The sequence below is a fragment of the Palaemon carinicauda genome, chromosome 44, assembly GCF_036898095.1.
Source record: "Palaemon carinicauda isolate YSFRI2023 chromosome 44, ASM3689809v2, whole genome shotgun sequence".
NCBI classification, from domain to species: Eukaryota; Metazoa; Arthropoda; class Malacostraca; order Decapoda; family Palaemonidae; genus Palaemon; species Palaemon carinicauda.
The window spans coordinates 45,930,363-45,955,450 of record NC_090768.1 but is presented as its reverse complement, the minus strand read 5'-3'; the positions used below and the strand labels follow the sequence as shown (position 1 = coordinate 45,955,450).

General features: G+C 33.2%; 1 protein-coding gene across 7 annotated transcripts in view; it reads right to left on the bottom strand.

The window, feature by feature from the left end:
- The window catches only part of ChAT (Choline acetyltransferase), a 210,215-nt gene that overhangs the window by 55,963 nt on the left and 129,164 nt on the right, over positions 1-25,088 (bottom strand). For 5 of the 7 annotated variants that reach the window (XM_068366877.1, XM_068366880.1, XM_068366879.1 and 2 more), the window contains exon 3: positions 16,712-16,781. The exons of the other annotated variants lie outside the window; for them this stretch is intronic. In XM_068366877.1, the coding sequence (XP_068222978.1) occupies positions 16,712-16,769 (58 nt within the window). In that variant the 5' untranslated portion in view covers positions 16,770-16,781. The remainder of the gene's footprint in view (positions 1-16,711; positions 16,782-25,088) is intronic. 7 annotated transcript variants of the gene reach the window in all.

Sequence of the window (25,088 nt, the reverse complement as noted above, 5' to 3'; positions counted from 1 at the left end):
TTTTTTCTCTCACTTTCTTCTTGACTCACTTTCTTCTTTTTACATCCTGTACAAAATCTTCTCGTATGTCATTCAATTATACTTAAAAAATCTATACCATGTACTAAAGATTTTTATTACTCCATCCCCACATACTAATTTCATTTCTCCTTCCTACCTTCTCATATCCGCAACATTCCTTGCCCTCTATATAACACAATAATGTACCTTACAAAATATGTTTAATCCAACCTCCTACCCTTCTCTTTACCAGTGTAGATGTGAAAAATTTAGCACAATACAGAGTATTCAAAATACTTCAAGACTTTTTCAATATGATGAATTACTAACTATGCTTCCTTTTAAGAAATCTCTATACAATTGATCGCTTTTACAATGCTATTACTGGGGAATTAAAGCAATTTAAGTTGCAATCATACCAACAACGCACCTTTCATACAACAGAGAATGCCCACAAATCAGCCCCAGTTATATTTCCAATCCTCATCGTCGACACCTTTCATATCCAAGTTAGGGCATTCAGATGAGTAATTAACCTATCTATCTCATATTTCATCTTTTTTTCTCATCATATAGTTTTTCCACTCTTCTTTTCATTGTATTCACAATTACATTTGAGCCTCTGCTAGTACAATTGAAAGTTAAATTCATACTAGCTTTTGCTTTAACTAAATAATGACCAGATAAACTTAAAGCCATTCCTCTCGTCATCGTAACATAAATAAACTTAGTCTTTGCTTACCTCTGCAATTAACATATTACCGTTTTGAAAACCATGTATTTTCGCAAATCGACCCACTTTCCAAAGACATTTGCACCCTCTCTAATCTCTATTTTGTCGCTTTATATTTAGAAAACTTAGCACTATCACGCAGTCAGACATATATTCAGATTTTCATGAATAAAGCATTCTCATATATATATATATATATATATATTAGGATATATACATATATATATATATATATATATATATATATATATATATATATATATATATATATATATATATATATATATATAATATTTGTTTGTGCATCCATAAATGGAGATTAATGTGTGAATATTTTTATATAAAACTAAATGTATGCCTGACTGGGTGATTCGTCTTTGAGATTTAAATGTAAAGCTAAGTAACAAAGAATCGAATATAAGAAAAATTGTGCTAAAATAAAAGTGTGCATATATATATATATATATATATATATATATATATATATATATATATATATATATATATATATATATATATATATATGTGTGTGTTTGTATATATTGTATATACATATATATATGAGTGCGTATTCTCCATAGCACATTTTTTCTTCAAAAAATATTCTAACCTGGTATGCTGCGCTTTCGCGGCTTAGTTCTTATGCTGCATATGATGAAAAAATAAATTTAACCCTATCAGAGGGAATATTTTCCTCTTACGGAAAAGGTTTTTTTTTCTCACTAAAGGTGTTACTTTAGGCGCTGCTTTAAAACATTTTAGGAATGAAATACATCGTTGAGTACTAAAGATGTCAAGTTTTGTTCAACTTTTTCTTTCCCCTTTTTTTTTCGTGAACAACCCTTAGCTCTTATACGATTTTCGTGTTCAGAAATGCGATTTCCATCCGTTGATGTCTGTGTTGAGGGCTACATTTTATATAAAAAAAAATCTCATATATATTCCTTTGAAAACTTTATTGAAGAATCCTTTGGCGCTCATCCTATATTTTAGTTATATTTCATTTGAAATATATTGACAGGGGTATAAAAAAAAAAAAAAAGCAAGTGAGTGAACCAAGCAACTCTAAATTCGATGTTTCCTTTATGTGTTTTACTTATTACAGTATTATTGTAGACGAAACTCATATTTTATGCAAAGGTTACTTCAGTTAGGAAGATGGTTGTCATTTATTACACTAATCTTAAAAATTATATGCTATTGTTTCGAGCTTAATTGATTGAATGGGTAAAATATAACTATGTAATATTCTGGAAGGATTTGAAAATTGTTACATTTACATCAGTCTGCTTATTCTAAAATCTAATTTACCATTTCTTCTTTCAAGAAAATTAACATAATATCGTAAGCTTAAATAAAATTAGTAAAGTATTTCATCTGGCTAAAGGTATGAGGTGAACATATTATCATCATTATGATTCAAAGTATTGTAATAAGGTAAAAGTCTCGGACCAGAAATTTTACAAATTATAGAAATGAAAAATCTAATATCCTCCTTTGTTTTGACACACCAGAAAACTTTGCAGCAGAATGTGCTCGTGAAGCCAAATTCTTATGACACCATGGATAAAAATGCTAATAAAGGGAATTGCACTGGGTACCGCCTTTACGTTATTGCGAAATTCAATTTCTTGATATTGCCGACAAAATCTCAAACTTTCGATATATGCCAAGTAATGAAATATAGAGGATGGATATTTTGTTACTTTCTGTCTGTATATTTGAAATTTTAACAACAATCTAAGAAATTATTAATTGAGCCCTACAAAGTTAAATTCCACACTAGTATTTTGTTTAAAAGTTGTCTCCATTAATAATTTTTTTCTGCTCTGCATATCATGATTTCTCAGTAATTGGCAATAGTGTATCAAACATTTTGAGTTTGCAGGTGCCATTGTCAATTTCTTTCAATGCTAATGATGAAAGGCATCCGGGAAAAACAATCTGGGAATTTTTGGACAGTAGCTTACGCTATTTCATAATGTCTTGACGTTGTGAATGTTTACAATTATTTGTTAACTTTTATTTTTATTTTGCTCTCTCCATCGGTAGTCTACTGTGATCTTAAAATTTACTTACCATTTGAAGACTGATTTAAAAACATATATTATCTTACATGCACAACCAGATTCCAAGGTTATTCTTTGTTATTTAAGTCTAGTGAAAATCAGACAAACAACAGTCGTCGTTTTTGTGGTCCCTATTAACAAGAATATCCATTTCAAGAGAATTAGCATCACTTTTCATAAGCAGCATTTCATATGCAAAATATTCTGCTTGCATTTTATATCTGTGAATTGTTTGGGCAGTTATCATATGCTTAGCAATGATGCCATGCCCTTGAAGCATCGAAATGAATCAATTTTAGTGTTAACAAAGGGAGGAACATCTTTTTTTGGACAATGAATCCAGAAATGCTGATGTAGTCTTTGTCTGCTTAGCCGGTGGATGTTCAATTCGTGGTAGAATCCAACACTATAGTCGATGGTTCATGGTTGATTTTTTGATAACCTACGGAAATTAATCTACTCTTTCCCTTCAACCCGAATTGCTAGTGCTTTGCGATACAAAGTGAGATAAGTGGTGATGGGGAAAAGGCTACTTCAACTTCATCATCTAATGTTGAAGAAGTTCCTTTTATAGTCTTTCATCTAATGGTTCAGAAGTTCCCTTTACATTATAGTCATTCATTTAATATTTTAAGAAGTTCCCATTATAGCAATTCATCATCACTCTTATTATCAGTTTTAGTTGTGATGGAGACCAGTATTAAGAATATTTAACTGATCCTAAAGTAAAATTAATAACGGAAATTTATCCAATTGGAATATCTAAAAGAAAATTTCATCATTTGAATTGAAAGCGCCTTCATGTGAAACATATGTGAATCAATTTGGTTATTCAAGAGATAATATAACTTGTCTTATATCGGTGAAGGATCTATAAAGTCTATCTATTTTAAATGTTAAATATCAGTATTCGAGTATTCGGAAACTATTTACGCTAAATCGGAAAATATCCTATTTTTGTATTCACGAGACAGCAGGGCTGATCATTTCTCTTTAGGACCCAAAGGAAAACCTTTCCTGATTATATAGGTTTTCTTTTCTGTATTTTTATGCCTGTGTCAGAAAGAAACATTTTATGCCAATTTCTGATAGATAGATAAAGAAATGCATGGTGATACAGCTTTGTAAAAAGAAGACGGATGCCAGGGAATAATCCGGACGAGCTGGAAAAATGCGATTTCGTAAAGCGACTACGTCACTGTAAATTTGTGTCTCCTTCGTAGCTAAACTTTCTTTTCTGGACATTTTTAGGATAAAGAAAGTTAACCAGACAATAAGTAAATGTGCGCAGTATCGATATTTTGTTAGCTATTCATTAGTTCATTTATATCAGGATAAATGGAACTTACAAAAGATTTTAGTATTTTTAATTGATATTGATTCACAGAGTAGTTTCACGGACAAATAATATATCTCCAGACTATTAATAGTTAACAAAAATATTACACAAAATATATAATTTGAACTTACATTATTTGACGGCACGGAATTTATGGAGAGTTAAATATCTCTTGAGGACCCGTTTATATTGGTGCAGCCATAGCGTCAGCAATTCCTGATACCTGTATACAGTTATTTTAGAACTATATCGATATCATAATTTAACTATATTTTGTATACGGTCGAGGAAATTTAGACATACGATGGTTAAACATAAATTACAGCCTCTACACTACTGTCAGTCTTTAATTTTTGAGGGGAAGAACCAACGGTCCCTGTTTTGTAGGTATATAGTTTCCTATGAAAAAAATATTTTTTTTCGGCTGCAAAATATATAGCTTCCTAATTTAATCCCCATAAGTGTGACTGCAATATTTTGAATTTTTGTGGTTTAATGATCAGAATTACTACCACTTCATTATGAAGTTGATGTTTTTATCATTATCTTATAACATTAATAATAAAGATAAGGCTTGATCTTGGCCATCTCGTTCAATAACTGGAATGCTGACAAAGTAAAAAAAAAATTGGGTGAAATCTTACAGCCTGTGGTGGCCAGCCACAGACTCCACCAACTAGGATGATAGGACATCCATTCCTTTACTTTCTTGTCGTATTGTACTGATTTATAAAGTATGTGTTCAACGTCCACTGGAAACGAAAGGAGAGTTCCTTTATAGTACACATTTTGCATTAAGGCCAGCATTTTAGAATATTTTTTAATGCCTTTAAAGATAAGGTGATCATTGACTAAAATTTTCTTTGAAGTAAATTTCTATCGCTCTACCTTCTAGACATCTATTAATGAAGATCGTATACTTGAACGCCTTATAAGTCGTTTCCTTTCTTAGATGATAAGGGCCTCTTTCTACGGTTATGCGAGAGTATATGATATTCATTTGTAGCGAAACTATAATTTCCTATAGAAAGCCTTTCCTATTGAATTAAGATCTGAATTTGTTCTTATTCCTATGTTTTACAATAAAACTGCCTTTTCTTTCCTACTTTACCTCAGATTTCTCTTCTACTATTTGCAGTCCAAACGTTTTTTAACTACTTTTTAGTGAATTTGCAGGGGTTTTCCCCCTGCTGTACTTGACGCTGAATAGACATACAGGCCCCTATTTAGTCCATATCTCTTAAATCCAATGTAATCCAGGGTGGCCTTTTATATATATATATTTTTTACTTATCTAGTACATCTAGTATGTTCCATGTGTGTTTGAATATTATGCGTCTAGTTCCTTCTCTCATATAACGGACGATTTTAAGAACTGATTTTTTTTATACTGGCTTTACCAACTGCTTACTTATTCTTCATAAAAGGGCTGATATCAATCCTTCTCATAAATACATAAAGCCTAAACTTCCACTCTAACGCTTTTTATAACGCTTTTAATAAGGCCATATCATGAAGTGTAGAATACATCATTAGTTTTCTTTATTCTTTTCTTTGTTTGACATCCAGCCATTCTCCCTCATCGTGTATGATTAATGATTCTCTCTCTCTCTCTCTCTCTCTCTCTCTCTCTCTCTCTCTCTCTCTCTCTCTCTCTCTCTCTCTCTCTCTCTATGTATATATGTATATATGTATATATAAATTATGTATAAATATATATATATATATATATGAATCTATCTATCTCTCTATATATCTCTCTCTCTCTCTCTATCTCTCTCTCTCTCTCTCTCTCTCTCTCTATATGTATATATGTATATATAAATTATGTATAAATGTATATATATATGAATATGTATATATATAATGTATATATATATCTATATGTGTGTGTGAATAAATATATACATGTATATATATATATGTGTGTATATATATATATATATATATATATATATATATATATATATATATATATATATATATATAGAGAGAGAGAGAGAGAGAGAGAGAGAGAGAGAGAGAGAGAGAGAGAGAGAGAGAGAGAGAGAGAGAGAGAGAGAGAGAGAGAGAGAGATTGACGACAAAATGTGAAAACTTATATGGTCACAGCTAACTGAGCCGGAGGAATGGTCAAGTGACTTTGTAGAGATATGAGAACACCAATTACCTTTTTCAATTCCTACTTGAAAACTTTCTTTCAGGTCAATGACTATATATATTTTACGTTGTCTCTCCTTTTTTGTGAAATAGTATAATGATAAAGTTTTTTCTGAGCTGTAGGTATAGAACATGCTTGTTGACATTTTGTGTGAAGTTCAGTGAGTTTTACTAGTATGGAATCTTCTCCATCTATTATTATATCAATTGTTAAGCCATCTTCTCCTGCTGCTTTCCTCTTTTCATGTCTTTTAATGTTTTCTTTACTTCTACTATTGTTACGTTTGGTACCGGCTTAGGTGGTTCATTTTTTCTATTGGCAAAATTATTTCTTATATCACTATTATTTAGCATTGTATAGAAATCCTCTGCCATTTTTATCACTCCATCTCTGTTGTTGATAATATCTCCATTTTCATCCTTTAAAGTAAACATTTTTTACTCATGTAGGTGTGAGTGCCTATTTCATATTGCTAGACTAAACTCATCCTAATCTTCTGTTATTTTAGTGTTTATTTTCTTTCTTGAAATTAGTGTTTCTTTCTTTAGATCTAAACAAATTTTGCTTCTCACCATTGTATGGTCACTTGACGTCAACTGGTTCAACACTTTTACATCTTTTAACTAAATTAACTTTTTTACTGAGAATAATATCTATTTCGTTTTGCCATTTGGGGTCTCCATGTCTATCTTCCATGATGCTTTTTATTAAAAAGGATGTTCATGATTTTTTAATATTGTATTAAAAAGGATGTTCATGATTTTAATATTGTTTCCTTCTGCAAATTCTACATGTTTGTCTCCTCATTCCTTGTGCCTGCTCCAAATTTACCTACTGCTGATCCTCTTTTTTTTCACTAACTTTAGCCTAGAAATCACCCAAACCAAATATAAATAGTCTTATGTTTATTCATAGATATCTTCAGATCTTCATAAAAAGTTTCTATTTCTTCCTCTGTATGGGGTGATGTTGGCGCATATGTTTGAATGATCTTCAGTTTATAATTCTTATTTAGTTTGATAATTAAACCTACAATTCTATTACTGATACATTACTATAAAATTCTTCTGTTACCTGCAAGACTTTTAATTGATAAGAAAACCAACTCCATTTTCTTTGTTCCTTTCATGTCCTCTACAAAAGATTCCCCAGCTCTAATTTCACTCATTCCTATTACATCCCAATATATTCATTTCACCTTTTCTTGTAACACAGCAAGATCTTCACTAGACAGGATCCGGACATTGTATGTTGCAAGGTTCATTTTCCAAAGGGGGCCTGGTCTAGCAGAGATTTTTAGCAACCCGTGCAGTGGCATGTAACTACCCGACACCTTGAGCAATTGTTCCACTGCCTTTGGAATTGGGGGCTGAGACAATGTTGTCTTATTCATGTCTGGGTTTGGCCAGTTTTCATCACCACGTTAGCCACTGCGGATTGGTGATGGTGGGAAATTTTGGTTTGATTGGTCACAGCAAACCAACTTAGTATGGGGGACCCTTACTAGTCTAGCTTAGCTGGTCATCATCATCATCTCCTCCTACGCCTATTGATGCAAAAGGGCATCGGTTAGATTTCGCTAGTCGTCCCTATCTTGAGGTTTTAATTGATTACTTCTCTATTCATCATCTCTTACTTCGCGCTTTATAGTACTCAGCCATGTAGGCTTGGGTCTCCCAACTCTTCTAGTGCCTTGTGGAGCCCAGCTGAACGTTTAGTGAACTAATCTCTCTTGGCGAATGTGAAGAGCATGCCCAAACCATCTCTATCTACCCCTCATCATGATCTCATTTACATATGGCACTCTAGTAAGCTCTCATAGTTTCAATTCTAATCCTGTCCTGCCATTCAACTCCCAATATCCTTCTGAGGGCTGTTTTTCAAATCTATTAAATCTATTGGAGATTGTTTGATTGTCATACCATGACTCATGTCCATAGAGTAACACCGATCTCACCAAACTGATATATTGTCTGATTTTTATATGTAATTTCAGGCGCTTTAATTTCCAAATTCTGCTTAACCTAGCCAATGTCTGATTTGCCTTTTTCAATCTTTCACTAAACTGTAATTCTAAAGACCCTGTATTGGCGATCATAGTTCCTAAATACTTGAATGACTCTACGTCATTAATCCTTTCTCCTTCCAATATATTTCGTCTTCCATTGCATACTCCATTCTCATCATCTCTGTCTTTCTTCTATTTATCTTCAGCCCAACCTCATGTGATATTTCATACATTCTGGTAAGCAAGCATTGCAGATCCTGTGGTGATCTGCTAACAAGGACAGCATCATCAGCATACTCTAGGTTTGCTAAATGCTTACCACCAATCCAGTCCAATCGTTCTCCACCATCTCTGACTGTTCTACGCATTACAAAATCCATGAGAAGGATAAACAACATAGGTGATAACACATTCCTTGGAGTACTCCGCTGTTCACTGGAAATTCATTTGATAAGACTCCATTAACATTAACTTTGCACTTGCTATGCTCATGAACAGACTTATATATATATATATATATATATATATATATATATATATATATATATATATATATATATATATATATATATATATATATATATATATATATATATATATATATATATATATATATATATATATATATATATATATATATATATATATATATATATATATATATATATATATATATATATATATATATATATATATATGTATATATATATTATATATATATGTATATATATATATATATATATATATATATATATATATATATATATATATATATATTGTGTATATAGTGTATGTGATATACAGCCTACATATATACACTTACAGATCAATATCAATTCAAACCGAAATAATTTTATAGCAATGCTTGTTTTGAAATGTCATCATTGTTATCGTAGACGTTGCTTGCCACATAAGCATTAGTGGTTATTAGCTCATTATTTACAGTGATTAGAAAATATACAATATCCTATTTGATAAGATAAAGAGTATTAAAGTGACAACCTTGTATTATTTTTTGAAAGCTTTGACGTGACCTATTGTTGGGCACTAGATAATATTAACTATGATCTTTTGATAAATTATGATAGTTATTTTGTTATAATACGTTTCACTAGATATGATAGTTGCGTTTAAAGAAAACTCGTGTATACTTTCTTTTAATTCCAAATTATAGTTTTCTGATGGGCTCAATGAAGATGGTTTTCTGCTATAAATCCGAATAAAGATAATCACATATGTTAATAAACACTACATATTAGCACACATCTCAAAATTAGAACTGACATGATATCTGTATGAAACTCATAGTGCAAGTGGTGGTGTAGCCAGTGATTTTAGCCTTCTGGAAGCATTATAAACATTGCATTGGCTGTCATAGGAAAATACTGCCAGTGATTTGATCCTTATGGAAACATTGAAAACGTTTTAGAGGTAGTGCATAGGAATAGTATCTGCAACTATATAACGATATAAGTTATATTTTGTTTATTTTATTGTTCTTTCAGTGTGATCATCATACTACAAAGTTACTTGTTTCGGTTACTACAGCTTGCAAATAGTTTTTTTTTTTTTCTGAACATAGCAACATTTTTGGCATAGTTATGAACACATTCATTGTCAGCAATACTGTAGTGTTGAGTGTATGAGCATTGGAAAATCTTTATTCTGCACCTTGTTATTATTGCTGCTCGTGCTTTCGGAGCTCTGGGTACAAACTACTAAGCTGTTAGTTGTATTCAGTGCTATATATGCTATACATATCAATATAATCACAACTCAGTATTTGAAACTTTATGAGAAAAAAAAATTATTGATTTTTGATATTCCTGAGCCACGTTTTTCTGTTGAATTTTAACAGTGCATCTACAATAACATGAACATTGCTTGTTTGTGTAAATTTATTTATATCAACTTACGTTTTAAGGAGGTGGTTGAGCAAGACCAGGACCCCATGACTGACACTTTGGCGAAGTCCTCTCATATATGGTCATTTAATCTAAGATAAGACACATCTTTTTAAATCTCTTATTTTGCGAAGATGTTAATGTGCATCATTACAACGTCCTTTAAAAATATTTAAATTTGGCCAGCATTCTTATATGATATTTTCAAAAGAGGTTTCCATTATTTCAGTATAACGCGTCTTTTGTCATGGGAGACTAATTTCAAATGTTTGTAGTTTGTGGCTTTTATAAGATATATTTTTCATTTCAATCTAAACTATGTTAAGGGCTACTTATTCTCCTTCCTCCAAACACTTCTGAATGAGACTCATCAACAATTTTCCCATTCTTTTCACAAGCCTAAGCCAATACATTTCTTACTGAATCATCCTTTTGCCTACACTAAACTTGTATACAGAATAAACTTTACATATTTAAACTTATCACATCATCTTTTTTTTTACTTCATATATTAAGCAGAAGCTTCATCTCAACAGCTTGAAACTTTTCGTATTTCATCTACTAAGCAAAAGACTTCACAAATTATTTCTTACATTCCTGTATTGGATTTCTTAAAAAAATTTTTTCTTCCCAATTTTAAGCACTCCCCTTACTACTTTACATCTTATTCTATGACTCACCACTCTCATCATTTTATTATCCTGTTATAATTACTCCCACATAACGGCTTCAAGAATTCTACCTTCATTATTGAGTTGCAGTTGCAAATATTTTCAAATTCCTACTTTGCTAACATCAGTCTGTATTGTATTATCTGTAAATATCAATTGCTCTACTCGCATTCAAAACTAATTTTCTTATCATATAATTTTACATTTACGACATCTTTAGGTTTACTTACTTTTCACATCGCTTCATTATTATGGATAGTCTTGGAGCTACAGCACTTTAATTTTCTCTTGATATGGGATTATAGAAAACTATCTTTCATCAGGGAAAGATTTAATCACTTTTAACAATTGATCCCTTATACCAATCATTCCCAGCACCTTTCATATTTTCTTTATCGTTTTGATATATGACAAGTATTGGTATACTCATAGCAACTTCTCAAATTACTTTTTCACAACGAATACCTGATTCATACTTTTCTTTTCTTTTTCTGAAACTATGTAATTCTTCCCCAGTCGAAATTGGGCCTCATTACTAATAATCGAGCTGGTAGCAGCAATTATTTTTAGAAGAATCGTGGTCTCCAAGTGATGCTAATCAAATACCAGTTGAAAATTCCAATTGGCGGCCATTTTTCAAGATGGCCGCCAAATTAGGTTCCCAAAGCTGATGTTTTGCTTAGAAGTACTTGTAATTGTCCGATTTGCATGATATAAAATGGATTCCTACGTTTTCACGTCTAGCGAAGTAGATTTTAATATTTATAAAGCAAAATGACACATGTTTTTCAAGATTTTATTGTATTTAAAGTAAATTAACATATACTGTATATTTTCAAGACTTTACGATTTATTTAAGATTGCAACCAGATTGCCCGATTTTCATTATATAAGCTTTACACAACAATGTTCCAACCATGCCACTGATCTTCCATCTGCTACTACTGACATATGCATCTGTAGAATAATGTGTAAGGGAGTACTGACTGTAGGCATTTGTTTCTTGCTTGGTAGGGGAACGCATTGTCAGTTCCTGACAGGCCGTTGTAATTGGAGATTACTGTTATCCAAGATATTTATCATATCTCTCCTTTCTGCATTCACCCCCATTCAGCAGGACTGTTCGTGTCTAAATTATAGATGGTTGCCTGTCCCCAGATTGATCCCAGCCTGATAGGCCGCATAGTTTGGGTGTCCTCTTAGGGCTTCCTGTGTTGGCAAAATTGATTTGTATGACTTTTGCTTGCAGGCAAAGAGATCTAGTCTTTCTTCATCCACACTAGAGGCTGCGCTTGATCTGTCATACATAAGGACAATGAATCTCTCCAGCCTCTGCAGGTCAAGATCACGAATCAATGTTGGATGCTGGCCTACATTAGTGAATGTTTCAGAAACATCATCCAATAAATTTCAGTTCATCTATGTAGATTTCTTCCCTTTCCCAAGAAAGACAGAAAAGACGTCATATTCAATGAACGCGGGGAAGTATGGGATTCCTCTAGCTTTTCAAGCCCTATTACAGAAACTACAACATGGACTGGAATCCATCGAATCTTAGCTGCTTGGCCAGAGGTAATCCAAATTTTCTCAAGACTTATTGCTATGACTAGAACGTCCGTGTCATCAGCTTAATGATAATAGACTATCCCATCAGTCATTGCTTCCCTACTGTGCAAAAATATTCGAATGTCAACTTCCTCTGGCAACACTGCATCCAGAGACTTCATTGTGTTTCTAATGTGGAATCTTCTTTTGTGACGATAACAGTGCTTGTCGTTTTTGCTGAAAAGAAAGGAAACGGCTCAGTCCTGTTGATTGGAACATGATGGAAGATTGGCCAATTGCCTGGTGTCTTACTTGCTCATGTCCCTCTCCTGGTTCCTTGGATCCTTTTCGATCTCGTCTTGAATTTTAAACTTGACTTCCTGGATACATCAAAGACTACTTATTCTGATTCGTAACTGGTGCCATAATATTCCACTGTATTTCTCTTTTAGCATAATCATAAAATGCCTTTAAAATACTTGGAGGTAAGGCATTGGTAAATGCTGATTCAATCAATGATGATTGCTTCTCCCTTCGGTTCTCTATCTAGGATGATCACTTGCGCCTCAAGAATTTCACCCAGCTATGATTTATGACACGAAGGAAGCTTGCCATAGTCACCAAGAGATGTAGTGTGTGACCGATTCACGTGCTTGAATAATTCTTGCAAGTTGTGGAAATAACGGACAGACGTCTTTAAGGACATTCTATCTAGAAATTATTTCATTCCGTTTTTTTTTTTTTTTTTTTTTTTTTTTTTTTTTTTTTTTTTTTTTTTTTTTTTTGTTAAGAAAGAAAAGGGGGTTTTCTTAATTTGATGATAGAAATGATTGTCACCTTCTTCATCTAGCTCTTTGATGAATGATTTGAACTTCTATTTGTCTCACTGGTGATGTATAGCTACCATATCATCTATAGTTGGGTTTGCAATGCCTTACCTCCGCATACTTAAAAGACATTTTATAACTATGCTAATAGGGCTTGAGAAAGCTAGAGAGGTCCTATACTTTCTTGCGTTTACTGGATGTGACGTTGTGTCTGCCTTCTGTGGGAGAGGGAAGAAATCTGCATGGCAGACTTGGAACGTATTTGATGATGTTTCTGAAATATTCACCAATCTCGTCCAATCCAACATTAATTCGTGATCTTGACCTGCAGAGGTTGGCGAGATTCTTTGTCTTCATTTATGACAGATCAAGAGCAGCTGCTAGTGTGGATGAAGAAAAACTAAATACAGGGGCCATATAATTCAATTTCACTACACCAGCCACCCGTTGAGATATTACCGCTAGAGAGTTATGGTTACGGTTCATTTTCCCTTTGCCTATACACATCCTCACTGAATAGTCTTGCCTATTCTTTACATATTCTCCTCTGTCCTCATACACCTGACAACACAGATTTCCAAACAATTCTTCTTCACTCAAGGGGTTACTGCATTAGTTGTTCAGTGGCCACTTTCCTCTTGGTAAGGGTAGAAGAGACTCTTTAGCTATGGTAAGCAGCTCTTCTAGGAGAAGGACACTCCAAAATCAAACCATTGTTCTCTAGTCTTAGGTAGGGCCATAGCCTCTGTACCATGGTCTTCCACTGTCTTGGGTTAGAGTTCTCTTGCTTGAGGGTACACTCGAGCACACTATTCTATCTTATATCTCTTCCTCTTGTTTTGTTAAAGTTTTCTATAGTTTATATAAGAGGTATTTATTTTGATGTTGTTACCACTCTTAAAATATTTTATTTTCCTTTTTTCCTTTCCTCACTGAGCTATTTTCCCTATTGGAGCCTCTGGGCTTATACCTGCTTTTCCAACTAGGGTTGTAGCTTAGCTAGTAATGATAATAATAACATAGGCAGCCCTCAGAGAACACACAAAGGTGTGGCCTATCAGGCTGGGATCAGCTGGATCCAGGCAACCTATCTCCAATCCAGACACTAGCAGTCTTGCTTGAATGGGGTTAGATACAGAACGGAGGATATGACAGGTATCTTGGAAAACAATACCCTCTATTGTAGAGAGCTTTCAGGAACTGACGAAGTGTTCCTGTAAGAAAGGTGTTCAGCTGCTGAATACCATCTTGATTTATTGGACAAGAACTTGCGGTCCATTAAATTTCTTATTCCAGATATACTGTAGATATTAATATCTGGTACCATCTTTCAGTTTGTTCTTTATGCTTGATGTATAAGATTTTTCCTAATTCTGATCATCCTTTGCATTCAGATCTTCCAAGACAGTACCATCCTGCACGTAACACTAGGTAAGGAGTTAATTATAGGACTCATACCTTCTCCATTATAAAATTACTGCCAGATCTATACTCAGAATGCATCTATAACGTTTAAAACGCCCTCAGAAGACTAAAATTGATGCCAGATATTTGTTCAGACAGCTGCTCTTACGTTTAATACGCTTTCAGAAGACTAATTACTGCCAGACCTTTGCTCATACTCAATACTATACAATATTACAGAAGTTTTATTCCAACAATTACCAGATTGTGGAATGATTATTCTAATCGGGTAGTTAAATCATTAGAAATTAATAAGTTCAAATTTGCAACGAATGTTTTTATGTTGAACAGGCTGACATAGGTCTCTTTATAGTTTATGACAGTTTTATTTTAACGTTGTTGCTGATCTTAAATTATTTCTATATTATTCATTACTTCTCATGTAGTTTATTTCCTTTCCTCACTGGGTTATGTATCCTTGTTGGAGCCCTTGGGCAATAGCAAAGGGAGATACAAGTGCTTACAGTTAGTGCTTGCTCCCTGCATTTCACAGCACCGGTGTATATAACCAGTGGCATGTTTTGAAAGCACTTTTCAGGATAGGAAAATACGTTAGCAATTACAGGGAACATATTTTTTTTTTTATCTAGTTAGCTCTGAAAATTTGAAGGGCATGAAAAACTTACATCAAAATTCTTTCATACAAAAGGAAAAAAAGGTTCGTTGGTAAAGCAAAGCATACAATAGGTGTGTCAACACTAGGAATAGCTGCAGACTCCTCAAAATACACTGAACTTTTTTTTTTTTAAATGCAACTACGAAAGCGGGATTTAGCCAGGAATCTACGTACCTTATTGGGGTGATCAGGAATTTAATTTTTTGGATAACGGATAGGACTATTTTTTGTTGGTGTAATTCAAACATTTGTGTATTTGTCTGTCATCTTTATTTTCATATATATATTTTTCTACTTTTGAAATATAAATTCTTTTTCGTGTGCTCGGAGATGCCACAGAAAATGGTAAATTTTCTTGATATTCATTTTTAGGTTTTGATTTGTTGTTGATGATATCTGTTTAAATTTCTAAATATATATTCATAATATTTTTAGTTATATATTCTAGAAAGAACTAAAACTATTATTGATTTAACCATTTCTTCTTTAACGGAAATGAAAAGAAAGAAAAATGGAATCCGATATGCAGGTATTTCTTGATTTTTAATGTAACTCACTGGTTTTACCATTAATCCTTTTCATTTTACTCTTTCAAACCGAAAGCAGGATGACATTTTTTATGCAACAGTAGAATGTACATGCAAAATTAACAGCTGTGTTTGAGTTTCGTGCTGAGAATTGAATCGTGATAGTCAGTGCAAAATATTTTCTAGTCCTTTATCAGGTATCCAATTTAATTTGGAAATCTTTTGTTTTATTTTAGACCTCAGGTTAAGATGGAAGTAACAAAAATGTCAATGCTAGCGATCGAAATAAAATTCATATGGGGGAACGAAGGTGTGAATTTTGAAGATATAGTCTTTAATTGTACCTATGAAATTATAACGAATGACTATAAGGTTTTTATATTTCTACGAATTCGACTATGTTTCTCTTTAAAATTGGCTAAACTAATATAGTGTTTTTGTACTTTTTAAAATGTATCTCTGTTGCGTGTAACAAACGTTAGTTATATATACCTCTGTAACTCAATTACTTTATGAATTGAAACCTATTTCTATTTATTTTTCTGTTATATTTTTTGTTATTGCAAAGCATTCAGTGCTGATGCAATGAATAATATTTAGCAAAATGTGGAACAATAATACATAAGTAATGGAAGATAACAAGGAATAATGGTAGATAATATTGTAATAGTGAATGCGATGGAAATTTATTGTTAATTCTTTTTAACCTGAAGCCAACACTGAAAGAGTGCAATGCGAAAGACATAGAACAGCGGATTTGCACAAAGAAACTGGGTTATCCCAGAGGGTGTTCAAGAGATTTCCTGGGGCGTATATTTAGCATTTTCCCCAATTTCTGTGGACTTACGTTGACCCATGTTCGTGTATTTGGTGAGTCTGCCGGGAGAGGGTTGTGGTGAGGTCATCTTGAGCCAAATCTGAAATAAATTTTAACCAAAAATATCAATTTTTTGTTATTCTTCCTAGAATACAATAAGCATATCGCCCATAACAATTATAACCAAAATTTCTTGCTTCTCTGTCTATTTATCTTTCTGTCTATCTACCCATGAATTCATAAAGATAACGACTTCACTACCAATATTTAATACACGAATTATAAAATGTATAGAAATGCCAAGTTTGGACTTCATGTGCATATGCCTTGTATGCGTGTGTTCATATACAGTATATATATATATATATATATATATATATATATATATATATATATATATATATATATATATATCAGCATAATTATTAGATGTACACAATCTTTGCATGTCTTCGAAATTTCAAATTATAAAACAAGAAGTCATGAATCTGTATAACATGAACCTTCGTAAGGTTTTAAAAAAAAATGAATATATATTTTTCTGACACACTCATTCTGGTTCTGTGTTGTGAATATTTAAATTTGAATATAATGTATTTTTTTCGAGGATTATACACCCAAAAGTGAATAAATCAAAGTTCGTCCACGATGAGGCCTTTAACATTGAACTAATGGGAAGAAAATATTTTCACTCAAATTGGATAATGTTGTCAACAGAAATGAGTGAAAGCGAGAGATAGGAATGGTTTATTTAATACTTGGTAAATTGTTAATATTTGACCATGCTTCTTCCAAACTTTTATATTCAACATTGATATATTATTTGGATCAGGAATAAGAATGTACATGAATTTCACACTGTACCATTTACTGCTCATCATTTGAGGAATATATCACTATGTCAAAATTCAGTACATGAAATACTATCTGTTGTTTGTTAAGAAATCATATTTTCCGAATATGAAAATTAAAATCAATATTACATCTTTCATCAACCTCCTCCCATCTGATTTGATGTGTATAAATTAAATTTAACCATCACTTGCCATACATTCCGTGTTCATCTACTCGAAATTGGATTCTAAAAAAGATAATACCGTCATTTGAATATTTCCTCATGGGTAGTTAGTAAATTGATTTTGATGGACCTCTTTAAGGGAAATGATTAAAAATTGTCCGTACATATTATAACCATATAGAATAAGAGGAAAGGTTTAGAATGTTACTAAAAATATAATTGAGACAAGTGAGTTTGATCTGGTGATCAAAGTATCTCCTATAAGGCCGTTAGTTAAAATATTACTAGCGTTTTGAGGTATGCAAATTTTGCGGAAGGGGTTAAGAAAAAGTAGGAAGTGTTTGCGAATATAGGAATACAGAAGTGTTAAAGAACATGTTTGAAGTGGGATTTAACCAAAGAAACAGTAGTCTTTGTAGTTTAATTGCAGACAGGCAGCTGTCTGAAAGAGAATGAACAAGATAATAGTAAAGAATATGACATACAAGTAAGAAATAATACAAAATACAGGAAAGGATTTTTTGGGGGAAGGTAGAAAATTATTCGTTATTTAATGGAAGTTAGACCCAATGAAAAATCATTCTTAGAATACAAGTCACTGAGAGAGAAGCTCTCTGAGCGGATGTTGACCTCTTTTACTGCAGTGAGTATGTTGAAAAGTTCTTGAACGTTGAATAGAAGCAACTTGCGGAACCGAAAGATGAAGAGTAGAAGTGCTCAAGTGAATTTGGGAATACTTGTGTCAATACAGAAGACATTAGGACAGTGTAATTAGAAAAAAAGTGAAAAGCATCCGGAATTCATAAAATGAGTGAGATGCTGTGACATACTGGTGATAAGAACCAGGCCAGTGGATCAATTACTTGTCTGAGATAAAAAAAAATCGGGGGGAAATGCTGCATGTGATATCACTTTGTCTGCAGAATCTTGAAACAGAAGTAAAAGAGATGTAATATGGAAAATGTCAAATATTTATAGCGTTATTGGTATCAAGCTCTGTTATGGCAGTAAACCATGGTAAGACACTCAGCTGTGAGATTGACCTGTTTTAATTATTTCCTATTTCCATGGCTATGTTATTTAATGGATAACGTGGTGAGAGATGTTGAAGAACAAATAAGTAATTAAAAAGTCACGGAACAATAGATTTTTTTTAAAGAGGAAGAACGTAGTAGTTAAATTTTATAGATTAGTAATTATGAATAGATGTATTAGCTACAGGTGAGTATAAAAGTGTTTTATATCAATGAAGTTGAAGCCTGTTTAGCAAAAACAAGATCCGGGGGGAGGGGTTAAGATGGAGATAGGATTATAATGATGCCATGAGTGTAAGGATAGTGTAAGAAAGAAGTGTCTGATTCGTTTATGTGCATGAGAGTAAATGTAACGGACGATGGTATAATTACGGGACAGGCGAGTCAGCAAAATATGAGATAATAAAGTTAAAAAACAATTTGCATAAAAAAAATTGAATCTAGGAAAGAATGATAAAAATTGAATATAGGAAGGGATTTTGAACACAACTGTCCTTTAGGAAGTTAAATGGTGATATTGAATGTGTATGGCTGGTAAATTATGGAAACCACTGAGGGACAGTATTAAAAGACCGAAATGTCAATAAAAGCCGTTTCATGGTTGATATGGTATGGATATTATAGACGGATAAAAGTTTCAGCACAATAGAAGAAATAAATTAAAGTGTTTTAAGATGGCTTGGTAAAGCTGAGAGAATGGAGACTTAGTAGAGTGATGGAAAGGTTGTGAGGAAGGAGAAGAAAGTAACTGATAAAATTCAGGTTAGTTGCAATACAAGAAATGTAAGAAAGAAAGGACATTTATATCTATGAAGAACAATATTTAATGATTCTGTAAGTTTATTGACTTTTCGAACTGCATCATAGTATTATTTTGACTACTAGTCATACAGTACTATGGCAAGAAAGCCCTTATTTGAAACTGACTTTGGTTACCAAAATTCCAATTAAAGTCAGTATTCTTATTTTACTGATAATTAAATTAAACGTATCTGTTCCTCTCCCGTTGGTGAACTTTTATTTACCATTGAGCATAAAGGTAGAGTTTGTTTATGAGAATTGTTCTATGTACTCCTGCATATGTCTATGTGACGTGTGTCTATATACTTAATGAATATCCGTATGATTTTCCCAACACAAGGTAAGTTCTTCATTATATTTCCATTAGTATACGTTTCCTTAGAATACATTAATTTTTAGTTTAATGAGGTCTTTTTAGATAGGCAAATTAGCTGCTCAGACTCTCCCTCTTCATCATCATCATCATCATAATTTTTATCATACTTTTTATTATGAAAAGAAGTATTAATGTAGTAGTAATGAAAGTGACAAAGTTTCTTTTCAAGAGAATGCAAAAGAAGCATCTAAACACCCTGAATAGAATTCATCTACATGTTACCACAATTCAGTTGTAAGAATTAACAAGAAAAATGAAAACTTCCAACAGTGACGACTTTCAAACAAAAGTCACCCAAGAGAGAGATGGGCGACCGTGACCAGCCTTAGGAGAATTAGGCTCCCTCCCAAGCCATTCTGTCAACTTACCTAAGTGAGTTTGTGGTCCAAAATATTTTTCATCCGCGACCCTTAATCATGTCCGGCCTTGGCTTCACTTGGGACGGTGCTAACATAACCCCTCCGGTCGAGAATCTTCTCTCCGTTTTAATATTTCAGCTTTCTGTCTTTATTAACTTTCACTCATTTTATTTAAAACAGTATTAACGTTATACATTTCTCATTTTACAGTCACGTTATTTATTTATTTTTGTATTTTACTTCTAAGAATAAAATATAGAAATCATGAACTTCATTTCGAATGAGCTAATTAACTTGTATTCAAAGGGATATAGGTTTAATTACCATGATAGTTTTAATGAATTGCCATAAGCAATAAACTCATTTTACTGACATGACTGTCTAGTATCCATTTTATTTAGTGATAAAACAATTTATCTTTTTAGAATAATGATGTTTACAGTGAGAAACGTTTTCTGTAATTTTGTTTGTTCATATTTACATACATATGTATGTATGTATGCATGTATACATATATACTATATATATATATATATATATATATATATATATATATATATATATATATATATATATATATATATATTCACTAACACTAGTGATTTTAACCTTTGGGAATGTATATCCACCGAAAATTGATTCATGATAAATGCTTCTGGCTGGGCAAGGATTCGAACCTATGCCTCTGGGTCGAAACAGTGCTAGCAGGGACTTACAAACCATGCTATCAAGAGAGATATAAGTTAATTACAAATTCACTGTATCTATTCCTGTCGAATTCAGGAACCTCTTCTTAGACTTGAAATCAACCCATCTCCACCATGATATATGATTTAAGTTTGCACCACGTGGTTATTCGTGATGAATATCTATTACTAACACGCATGTTGCAAATTCACCAATCATCTATTATGGTGGAGATGGGTTGATTATAGTGGTAGTAGGTTGGCCTGGGCACCAGCCACGCGTTGGGATACTACCGATAGAGAGGTATGAGGTCCTTTGATTGGCCAGACAGTACTTCATTGGATCCTTTTCTCTAGTTACGGTTCATTTTCCCCTTGCCTACGCATACACTGAATAGTCTGGCCTATTTTTTTACATATGCTCCTCTGTCCTCATATACCTGACAACACTTAGATTACCAAACAATTCTTCTTCACCCAAGGAGCTAACTACTGCACTGTATTTGTTCAGTGGATACTTTCGTCTTGGTTAGAGTAGAAGAAACTCTTTAGCTATGGTAAGCAGCTCTTCTAGGGAAAAGACACTCCACATCTAACCATTGTTCTCATGGTCTTCCCCTGTCTTGGGTTAGAGTGCTCTTGCTTGAGGGTACACTCGGGCACACTATTCTATCTTATTTCTCTTCCTCTTGTTTTTTTATTTTTTATTTTTTTACTTTATATAGGAAATATTTATTTTGGTGTTGTTGTTCTTAAAATATTTAATTTTTCCTTGTTTCCTTTCCTCGCTGGGCTATTTTCCTTGTTTTAAGCTTTGGGCTTTTAGGAGCCTGCTTTTTCAGCTAGGGTTGTAGCTTAGCAAGTAATATTTATAATAACAAGTCTCTACCGAAGAATAGGTTCGAATCCTTGCCCAGCCAGAAGTATCTATTATGCATGAATTTCCATTGTATATACATTGCCAAAGGTAAAATGCGATATTAAATAACATTGTTGCTGAAATATATATATATATATATATATATATATATATATATATATATATATATATATATATATATATATATATATATATGTGTGTGTATGTATATATATCGGGATTGTAGATAACTGTCCTCTTTCAATACAATCATCATCCTTGTGAAGAGAAAATATTTTTTTCATAAAAACGATGAAATTTGATATCGATAATTCTCAATTCTCTTCCTGGATTCCATTTACCCTCATGACCGTACTCGTGTTTTCATTCCAATTTTCTTGTAAAATTCAAACCCTTTCACTAATCTCGATAGTTTTTATCCACTCTCCTTAATTAACATTGTCTCATTTATAAACCTCTACACATTCTTTACTCTGCCCATGACTTCTTTTCTTAATTGTCATGATTTATGAATATATTTATCCCTTGGAAACATGACACGCCCTTCCCCTACATTAATTGATTTACCTCCCCATCTACATATTGTAAGCCATGCATCACTTTCATGATGAAAAAGCTCAGTAGCTCTTAGCACACCATCTTGATAAACATACTGTACATTTTCAACATTTTTATCAATCATAAGCATATTGTCTATACAGTGCTGCATTTTCCTTTAACTCACAAACCTCTCTTAAACAGCTCTCTCATAATTACCTCATGGTGTACACTTCCTCTACCCTGTTTTAACCTGCACTATTCTTAATCAATCCTTCACCCATATGTCTTTTTTAACCCTTAGAGTCTCATAATATGTAATCTACATCCGGATATTTTTACTACCAAAAGACATTCTACATCAGTAGTAGAAGCTTTTTTCTTTTAAAAATAACCAGGATTCATATTGAATAATTGTTGACGTTCTTTGTCTTAGTGATTATGTTGGGTGTTGTGATTGGCTTGAGAGTGTGTTGAAACGACAGTAAGAGGAGACAAGGGACAACCTGGGTCTCAGTCTCATAGAGTCCACGGAACTGTCAACAGTGTCCTACCATATTGCCAGTGTCTCTTGATTCTCTTGTGTAAAATAACATTTTATTCTTTGTATTAAGGTCTGAAATGTTCAGGTTATATTCTTCAATATATTTACTATAATTCAACATATAGTTAAAATGTCAATAGGTTTTTAGCACACTGTGCCTGATGGCAAAAGTGGGCCTAGGCGTTTGGATGTTAGTGCTGGTAGCAGCTATGTTCGAATGGAATTCAATATTAATAGTGATAGAGAAAAATGATTGATTTAGTAGAAACATTTTATGTATATGTTGAAATTATATGAAGGTTTGGAACTCTGCCCACAATAGTAGGTAGCATTATGGAGACCAAAATGTCATAATGATGAAAGTGATGATTCGACAGGGAGAAGAAATTTGAGACTAAGGGGGCATTGAGTAAGATGATAGTTATATTGTTTCTGACATTGATATTGTTTATGAGCTTTGTGAGGTTGATGCAGCAAATTATTATAATGATGTTAAAGACCTTCAAACTGAATACATGATGGTTCGAGTGTAGATTTAGACTGTCCATTGGGAAAGGGATGTAAAGGCAGAAAGAAAGGGATTGGTTCCCTGAAACATTCTTTGTCCTCGGGTCTTTGAAGTTTATGGTCACCTGGGTAGAGAAGCCGACAGTGACGACAACACAATTCTATGTTTACTACCGCCCTGTTTAATTGGACGAGCACCAAAGAGGATAAAAGGGGATTCAAAGACCCCCTCCCCCCTTATATCACGTCATGCATCCTTGGACTGCTATCTTGGGTATGATGTAGCTTATTCCAACAACTCCAGATGGTTTCTTTCAACCTTTTTTTTTTTTTTTTTTTTTTTTTCTCTATACGAGCTTCCCGTATTTCCCTTTGAAGAAACCGACGACTACATCACATTCATCAGAAATGGACTACAGAAGAAGTCGGCGTATTTATAGATTAGTCCTGACGTCATTGACATTCCCAAGTACATAGGCATCGTAACGTGGATGAGCAATGTTTGGTTTACCCCAATAAAGGATGCTTTGGGTAAGAAATAGAACGTACAGTATAGCAGCTTTCTCCATGGCGATGTCACACAAGCCTTTCGAGGCAGAAATACTTCCACACTTACAACAGGAATGCCATAACAAAGGTTGATTATCATTTGATCTGTCAATAAGTAAATCCTGGAAAAATGAAAAAAAAATTATGTCCCTTAATAGCATCTTTCACTCAACGAAGGTATGTTGAAGTGGAAAGGGTGCCTGTCAATCAAGGCATTTAACAGGATGAAGCAATCAAAGTATCTTGTGTGAGGCTCAGCCTGGTTATCTCCTCGACTTTATCATATACTGTGGTGTCTTCATCCGTGTGTAACATTATTATTATTATTATTATTATTATTATTATTATTATTATTATTATTATTATTATTATTATTATTACTTGCTAAGCTACAACCCTAGTTAGAAAAGCAGAATGCTATAAGCCCAGGGGTTCCAACAGGGAAAATAGCCCAGTGAGGAAAGGAAACAAGGAAACATCAAAATAAAGATCTCCTAAATAAACTATAAAAAACTTTAACAAAACAAGAAGAGAAATAGGATAGAATAGTGTGCCCGAGTGTACCCTCAAACAAGAGAACAGTGGAAGACCATGGTACAGAGGATATGGCGCTTTCCAAGACTAGAGAACAATGGTTTGATTTCGGAGTGTCCTTTTCCTAGAAAAGTTGCTTACCATAGAAATGTTTGGCAATCTCAGTGTTGTCAGGTGTATAAGGACAGAGGAAAATATGTAAAGAATAGGCCAGACTATTCGGTGTGTGTGTGTGTGTGTGTAGGCAAAGGGAAAATGAACCGTAACGAGAAAGAAGCATCCAATGTATTACTGTCTGGCCAGTCAAAAGACCCCATAACTCTCTAGTGGTAGTATCTCAACGGGTGGCTGGTGCCCTGGCAATTGGAAGGAGAACACCTTCATCAATTGCTTCATCATCTGTGGTCAGAATGTGTCTACAAGTGTAGGAACAAACATTGGTACCGCTTTGCCACATGAAGGAGTTACTTGTAGAACTCCAAGGAAGAAAGAATGACAAGGATTACCCAGTAAAGGTGGTGTCATATATGCTTTATGTATAGCATACGACGTGATGCCACCCGCTAATGTTGTGTCAGCAAA